This window comes from Saccostrea cucullata, unplaced genomic scaffold (assembly GCF_032062105.1).
Source record: "Saccostrea cucullata isolate Sc308-1 unplaced genomic scaffold, CSIRO_AGI_Scuc_v1 ctg7039, whole genome shotgun sequence".
In the NCBI taxonomy this organism is placed as follows: Eukaryota; Metazoa; Mollusca; class Bivalvia; order Ostreida; family Ostreidae; genus Saccostrea; species Saccostrea cuccullata.
In genome coordinates, this window is record NW_026935160.1 from 51,996 (window position 1) to 60,527 (window position 8,532).

The 8,532-nt window shown below is 35.6% G+C and overlaps 1 protein-coding gene across 1 annotated transcript; it reads left to right on the forward strand.

Annotated features, from left to right (window-relative positions):
- The first annotated feature begins 6,453 nt into the window (after nt 1-6,453).
- On the forward strand, nt 6,454-8,256 carry LOC134242042 (uncharacterized). Its single transcript, XM_062724050.1, has one exon. It carries the CDS (start codon nt 6,462-6,464, stop codon nt 8,112-8,114), a length of 1,653 nt encoding a protein of 550 aa, XP_062580034.1. The 5' UTR covers nt 6,454-6,461; the 3' UTR covers nt 8,115-8,256.
- The last annotated feature ends 276 nt before the right edge of the window (nt 8,257-8,532 follow it).

Consider the following 8,532-nt stretch of genomic DNA (forward strand, 5'->3'; position numbering starts at 1 on the left):
ATTAAGTATTTATATGTAAGTATTTAATGCTTAAAATGTTGAAGAAGATAGATGTTTGGTTATCGTGACATGAATGGGTCATTGACAGAGCGGTAGAACCATCGCGTTCACAGGTGCTTGAGGACAGGAACCCCCCCCCCCCCCTCGATATAGACCCCTGAGCTTTTTCGATTTTTTTCTCATTAAAATCTTTCATTGCCATATCTGTGATAAGAGGTATACCAGCAAATCGAAAAAATACCTAAAACAAACGTTCTATTAAATCTACCCTACATTCTCTAAATAAAAAATAATTTATATACAGAGAGGGTAGATATTTATATTTAATATAAAAAAAATTGAATAGCATGAAGTGCATTGTATTGTCGAGAAATCAGATGTAAGAATGCCTTTCCTTTTGTCGCGAAAAGTGGCGAAAAATATTTTCAGTCCAGTGGGAGCCCTGCATGTACCATTGAAGGACTTAAATAATTCAAACTAAGATCCCGAGTCAGCAATTGGCTTCATTAAACAGTGAGGGTTCTTTATCGTGCCAAATTTAACATGTATCTGATTCGGGAACTCGGTGAGGATTTTTGTCATAAATGCCTATTAATGTATTCCCCATTATACAATGGCAATCTATTCCTATCAACCACAAACACACTGAAAGTCAGACTCCAGAGCTACCGTACCTGCTTGGACATTTAATACTGCAGTACAAACACCTGCTGTACAAGATGAAAAATGAATGAATCGTACATAATGTACATGCATGATCAGCTTTTACCGTAATTTTCAATAATTTAACACCTAATGCCAGATTTTTTTTGTTTACTCAGTTACATAGAACCGTGTAATTATTCTTTACTTGTCAGTAATCCCTGGCTTACATTTTAAATGTGCAAGGCCAAATCACCTGAATGTTTATTTTTAGATTGACTACTACCCAAAAGCAGACGCACATTTGGTCCTTCCAAATTATTAAAACCATGTACGGTTTTAACAGCTCGTCTGCCTATCAGTAGATCTTTTTACAGATACGGCTTTAAATTGCAAAAAATAAAATGTGCATATTGTGTCATATCACGTGACTTTTGTGCAAGTAATTGTACTGAGGACCACGAAAGGATAGAATTAACTCAAGTTAATAACTGTCACTATGTTGATAGAAATTTATAAAGAGATAGTCATTATAATATAAAACTTTATTTTTTGGAACAATGCATCCTTTAGATTTTGAATGCAGTTTTGGAAACTTTCAAAAAAACATGTTAACTCGATGCATCTACCCCTTTAAAAGGCCAAGAGTTCAACTCATATTTATTGTTTGCTATGTCTGTTGGCTTGGTATATTCAAGGTGGAAGATTGATTATCGAAGGTTTGTTAAAACATTTTATTGTTTAGAACAAATGTATTTGATTTAAAGTTTTAAATTAAACCTTACAATCCATTTATTTTGATGAAAATTTCGGGCCGTTTAACTTGTTTAATTATACATGTGTATATATATTTTATTTATTATTCATTAAGTAATTTTTCTTCGGCGAGTTATTAATTCTTTATACTAAGTAAGGGGGGACTGCTTAACGTAAAAATTATATGAAATGTCTAAACTAAAATGTAAAAGTAGGCTTCAACATTAAAACCTATATAGATCTTCTATGATTCTATGAAACCTCATAGACAGAAACGGAAAAAAGAGAAAACAATGACTGAGAGGGAAAAATGCTTTAAACAAATGAATAGACGTTTATATTTGTAGTATGGAAAGGAGGAATGAGTAAACATACATTGAAAATTCATAAATACATATATATTGAAAACATATGGCTGGACCGGGAATCGAACCCGGGACCCCTGTATTTCTAGTCAGGTGCTCTAACCACTGAGCAATCCAGGCCGATGTCCTCAGTCCAGCCTAATTTCCTACATTCCCCCTTCCTTAAATAGTCTTCGACCCCGAAGACACAACTCAAGTTCACCTTGTCAGGACTTTAACATTAGTAATTATACATTGCCTGAACAAGGTAGGCCACGGCACCATCTGTAGTTAGAAAGGAGGAATGAGTAAACATACATTGAAAATTCATAAATACATATATATTGCAAACATATGGCTGGACCGGGAATCGAACCCGGGACCCCTGTATTTCTAGTCAGATGCTCTAACCACTGAGCAATCCAGGCCGATGTCCTCAGTCCAGCCTAATTTCCTACAGTACATTATTTTTCTTTCAAAATTTAAGAATTTTGTGTATTATACAATATAATATCAAATTTCATTTAAGAGGTTTTAATCAGCATTGAATATTATACAGCTTTTCAACATAACTTACACATATTTCCCCTTATTACGTCACTTGTCGAAATTACCCCTTGATAACTGCAGGTCCAGTCCAAAGACTATTTCTACCTACGTAGCTATTAAAAAAAGGCGAAAAAATGATTACTTCCTGAATCGGCAATTTTACATTAGTTTCTATGCAAAATTGATGAATTATGAAGTTTTCAATTTTTTGGTCAAATTTTTGTCATATTCATCATCAGTGTGACTGTATCAAGAAATTGTGTGCTCACCATGATGCGCCGTTCATGCATTTGGCCACAAAATGCAAGTAAAGCAGAAAGTAGGTAAAAATAGCTACTTCGGGTAGCTTTAAATACCTACATGTAGGTAGCTATTAATACCTACGTAGGTAGAAATAGTCTTTGGACTGGACCTGAACTGTATCAAAATATAAAGCGTTTGACACAAGAATACATGTAGTACGGACAAGAGATATGATTTTTTAGCTGTAAATAAATGTAAGATACGTTTTTACGAAGATCATGAAATTTTTCCTAGACTATAAATCTGTTTCATTTTCTGAAAACTTGTTAAAAGTTTGACAAATAGAGAAAATTCGGACGAACAAAGTTGTGTCGTGAAAAATGAGATAATTTAAAGCACAATATTAATATAGGTGGCCATTTTAAATGATGAAGAAACATTAGTAATTCAATATGAGAAAAAAATGCTGTCAATATTGATGCAGTGTTCTTTAAATTACGATCATAATTTAATTACAATCTCCCTTCTAGACAGTACATAACAGAGTTTAATTATCCTGAATAATCTAAGTTACCGATTCGGAGAGTAGAAAATAGTGATTTTAACCTCTTATGTTCTCCTACTTGTCTCTGATCCAATACTTTCAAAATCAAAACAAAAGCATGTCATTAATTAAATCAGGGGTTTGTTCAACAATTGCATCTGCATGCAAAAGTTGTATTATGGGAGTAATGAGTGTTTTCTGGATATCGTTTGTGACAATTATTTTTACTTTTTTAGTCTTCATGAAAATTCATGAACATTCATTACCTTGAACTATTAAGTTTTTTTCTTTAAACTGAAAATTAACAATATTCATATTTGTTCATCATTTGTTCATGGACTATGAATTATGAATGTTTTCATGAATTTTATTAAATAATGTTGGTTTTATTGAATCAGTTTAATGTGTGGATGTATACCCGAGGTCTCATAGATTATAATGCATAAACCCTTTTGATGGGTCCCAGGATTTCACTTGATGTGTGATCCACTTGACTTGCTGGCCGGGGAAACTGTTGGAGAGTGGGCTGTAAAGAGGTTTGTTGGAAAAATTACTTTAAATTAAAATATTTAGGTATTTTATTTATATTCATTAATTAGCTGTAATGTAGTTTTAAAAATGTCATTTTTTTTCTTGGGGGGGGGGGGGGGTTGTACAATGGTATAAATATTTGTTCTTGATTTCTGCACAGTAAAAACCTAGTTGACATTAAAATTCGTTTGACTTATGTTAATTTTATCTAGGTTACAAAATTCGAATTTTGACAAAACCTTTTTGCTTGCTGACATTGTCTGATACGGGAAAAAAGATTTTAAAATGTAAGGGGTTTTAATTTCGAAAAGATATAACATATATTTTTTTTTATTTTGGGTGAAAAACTGTAGCTTTATGAGAGAGAAAAGCAGAGAGCAACAGTTCGGCAACTGAAAAAAAACCATGTGTTTGAATTTAAATAGTTCAAAAACTTTCTAAAAAGGAAGATAATTATAATGAAAGTAAATATTCTTTTTCTATTTAATTACTAGTATATATAACCAAAATAATTAAGTGGACTAACATTTTTAGGTCACCTGAGTAAACTCAGGTGACCTATTGCTATCTGTTTTCGTCCGTCGTCGTGCGTCGTGCGCGTGCGTGCGTCGTCCGTTAACATTTGAACATTTTCAGCTTCTTCTCTGCAACCACTGAACCAATTTTAACCAAATTTGGCACAAAGCATCTATGGGTGAAGGGGAACAAAAATTGTGAATTTCATGGTCCTTGCCCCCCTGGGGCCTGGGGGGTGGGGCAAAAACTACTAAAATTAATGCAATCTTTAAAAATCTTCTTCTTTACTCCTGGACATCAAGCAGTTAAACTGTTTGCATTATTGTAATCAGCATTGAGTCCTCTACCAAAATTGTGAAATTTATGGCCCCAGGGTCAGGGGTTCTAGTGCTAGGGTGGGGCTAAATAAGTATATAGTGAAAGTGCATTATTTCTTTGAAAATCTTCTTCTCTGCTCCTGGGTATTAAATAAACTAACTAAGTGCATAGTTATGATGAGCAAAAGTGCCTCTACCAAAATTGTGAATTTTATGGCCCCAGGGTCAGGGGTTCTAGTGTTAGGGCGGGGCTCTATAGATTATATAGTGAAAATTCATGAATTCTTTGAAAATCTTCTTCTCTGGTCCTGAGTATTAAATAAACTAACTAAGTGCATAGTTATGATGAGCAAGAGTGCCTCTACCAAAATTGTGAAATTTATGGCCCCGGGGTCAGGGGTTCTAGTGCTAGGGTGGGGCTAAATAAGTATATAGTGAAAATGCATTATTTCTTTGAAAATCTTCTTCTCTGCTCCTGGGTATTAAATAAACTAACTAAGTGCATAGTTATGATGAGCAAGAGTGCCTCTACCAAAATTGTGAATTTTATGGCCCCAGGGTCAGGGGTTCTAGTGTTAGGGCGGGGCTCTATAGATTATATAGTGAAAATTCATGAATTCTTTGAAAATCTTCTTCTCTGGTCCTGAGTATTAAATAAATTAACTAAGTGCATAGTTATGATGAGCAAGAGTGCCTCTACCAAAATTGTGAAATTTATGGCCCCGGGGTCAGGGGTTCTAGTGCTAGGGTGGGGCTAAATAAGTATATAGTGAAAATGCATTATTTCTTTGAAAATCTTCTTCTCTGCTCCTGGGTATTAAATAAACTAACTAAGTGCATAGTTATGATGAGCAAGAGTGCCTCTACCAAAATTGTGAAATTTATGGCCCCGGGGTCAGGGGTTCTAGTGCTAGGGTGGGGCTAAATAAGTATATAGTGAAAATGCATTATTTCTTTGAAAATCTTCTTCTCTGCTCCTGGGTATTAAATAAACTAACTAAGTGCATAGTTATGATGAGCAAGAGTGCCTCTACCAAAATTGTGAAATTTATGGCCCCGGGGTCAGGGGTTCTAGTGTTAGGGCGGGGCTCTTTAGATTATATAGTGAAAATTCATGAATTCTTTGAAAATCTTCTTCTCTGGTCCTGGGTGTTAAATAAACTAACTAAGTGCATGGTTATGATGTGCAAGAGTGCCTCTAACAAAAATTGTGAAATTTATGGCTCCAGGGTCAGGGGTTCTAGTGTAAGGGTGGGGCTCTATTGATTATATAATGGAAATACATGAATTCTTTAAAAAAAATTCTTTTCTGCTTCTAGGAATTAAATAAACTAAGTACATAGTTATGATGAGCAAGAATACTTCTTCAAAAATTTTGATTTAATGGCCCTAGGGTCAGGGGTTCTAGTGATAGGGTGGGGCTCTATTGATTATATAGTGAAAATACATTAAATCTTTGAAAATTTTCTTCTCTGCTCTTGGGTATTAAGCAGATGAACTACCTATGTAGTTATGATGAGCAAGGACCCTAATCTTCCAGAATTGTGAATTTCAAGACCCCAGGGTCAGGGGTACCATAGGGGGGGGGATGTACTTATATACTGAAACTGGATGAATTGTTTGAGATCTGCTCCTTGGTATTAATCAAATATTTTTGAAAAGCAAGGGTGCCTTTTCAAAAATTGTGCAATGTGTGGATCTAGGTCCAAGGGTCAGGGGTTCATGTGTGAAAGGGGCGCATTACTGATTATTGCTGAATATTACTGATTACTTGAAATGCATTTTTTGTTCCCCCACCCTGCCTATGGGTATTAAGTAAACAAACTAAGCAACTGCCAAGTGTATTGTTATGATGATTAAATGGTGCCTCTTTCAAGATTGTGAATGTCATAGCATCTTGCTTAAAACATTAATCAAATTAAATTGCTGGAAAGTTGTTGGATAATGCTCAGGTGACCTATAAGGCCCATGGGCCTCTTGTTACTTAACATTTTCCTTATTTTATTTCTAGATAAAAGGATGGCTTCCTCCGTATTAAAACAAGGTCAACATTATATTGAATGTGGTGTTTGTAAAGGTCCTGTCGTTTTCACGTGCAAACGATGCCCCGTAAATTTATGCCATGCATGTGTAGAACCTCACCTTCTTCTCAAATCTAAAACTGGCCACCATGTTACCAAATACAACGTAGAAAACAAACCCGAATATGGAGAATGCCTGGCCCATCCCCAGCAAAAGTGTAGCGCCTTCTGCAAGACGTGTGATATTTCTATCTGTGTCATATGTGTATCGATCAAACATGGAGCTCATGAAATATGCGAATTATCCGAAAAAGTTGACTTATCCGAATTCATTGCGACAGAAAATGAGCGGCTGAAGATAATGAGAACAGAACTGGAGAAAATTCTGGAACATTTAGGTAAAAGATCGGCATCACTTCGAAGTGTTTACAAACAAACAAAAGGCAAGATTTCATTACATGCCAAAAACTTGCATAAGGAAATTGATAAAACAGAGAAGGCAATGTACAAAGAATTAGATGAATTGCAAGAAAAACATGCAAAACTTCTACTTCTGCAGAAAAAGGAATTTGACGAAATATTTAAGAAATTGAAAAATCTTGAAGAAAAAGTCGACAGCTTGGCAATTTCCAAAAACGTCTCTGGTTTAATGGAAATAACGCATGAACTTGAAAATCAACAGATTCCATCCTTTATTGAAGAAACACAGCCAGCATTCTTCCAACCTTTGAAGTTTAATGAAAGTTATAACTTCGGTTACATAGAGACACTACAGACACACAAACTGTCAATTGACGATCTTACACAACAAGATCAAACCCCTTCATCACGACAAGCTCTAGATGTACCTACAGTTCTGTCCTCCTTTGATACAGAGTTTCCAGCTAGTAAAGAATACAACAGCCGTCTGTATGACATGGTTCCCCTCGGTGATGACAAAGTGTGGGCAGGAGGAGCCAGTAAAGAGCTGAAGCTGTTTGATCTTCAAGGACGTCTCCACGACACTGTCACCATCACGGATTATGGTGGTTACCTGACACTTCATGATGGACACGTGGTGTACACCAATATTAATGACAAGACCGTTAAGAAGGTTATAAACGGTAAAGTAGACACGTTGTTCAGTACCGGGGAGTGGCATCCTCACGGTATCACCTGTACCGCGGCACGTGACTTCCTGGTCTGTCTCCGGACAACAGATCAAACAGAGTCCAAGGTCGTAAGATACAGCAGTTCCGGTGACGTGCTGCAGGAAATCCAGTACGACTCTCAGTACCAGCCTCTGTTTAAGGATGCAACTTACGTGGTGGAGAATGGTAACGGTGACATTTGTGTAGCTGACTACGATAAAAAAGCCGTCATAGTCGTTGACAAGTTCGGGATATTCAGGTTCTCCTACACAGGAAACAAAGCATCAAAGGAGAAATTTGACGTCAGTTCCCTTACCACAGACAGCATGCATCACATCATCATCACAGACTATTATAAAGACAAGATTCACATGCTGGACAGGGACGGCCGATTCCTGAGGTACATCATTCCTGATCAGGGGATACGGAGACCACGGGCCGTGTGTGTCGTTAGGGAGGGGGAATTAATGGTCGGGGAGTGTATAAAGGGAATGATCAAGAGAATAAAGTACCTACAATAAGGGAGGGGTTCTTTGACAATATGTATACTTCATGTGTGATACTAGTTCTATATTCCAATACTAGAATCTTAATTTATTGAAAATAATATATTGCTTTTACAAACAAGTATCGACGTAGTAGATACATATTTTATCTACAGATAATCTAATTCATATGCCTGTTTTTAGATATGTTATTCTTATTTATATTTTGATTAAATAATTGTGTTTGAACAGAATAAAGACAATTTTATCTGTGTGCATAAACACATTTATATGAAGATTGAGTTAAACAGAAATAATATGATTTTAAAAAAAAAACTCTATAAATAGAACAATAAAATTCAATAGAGTGACCCTTGTATGCAATGCAATGATAGAGAATTAAGTTACCTTTGTGAATAAAAGTTTGTTATAATTTGAAATTCATTATTCTCGT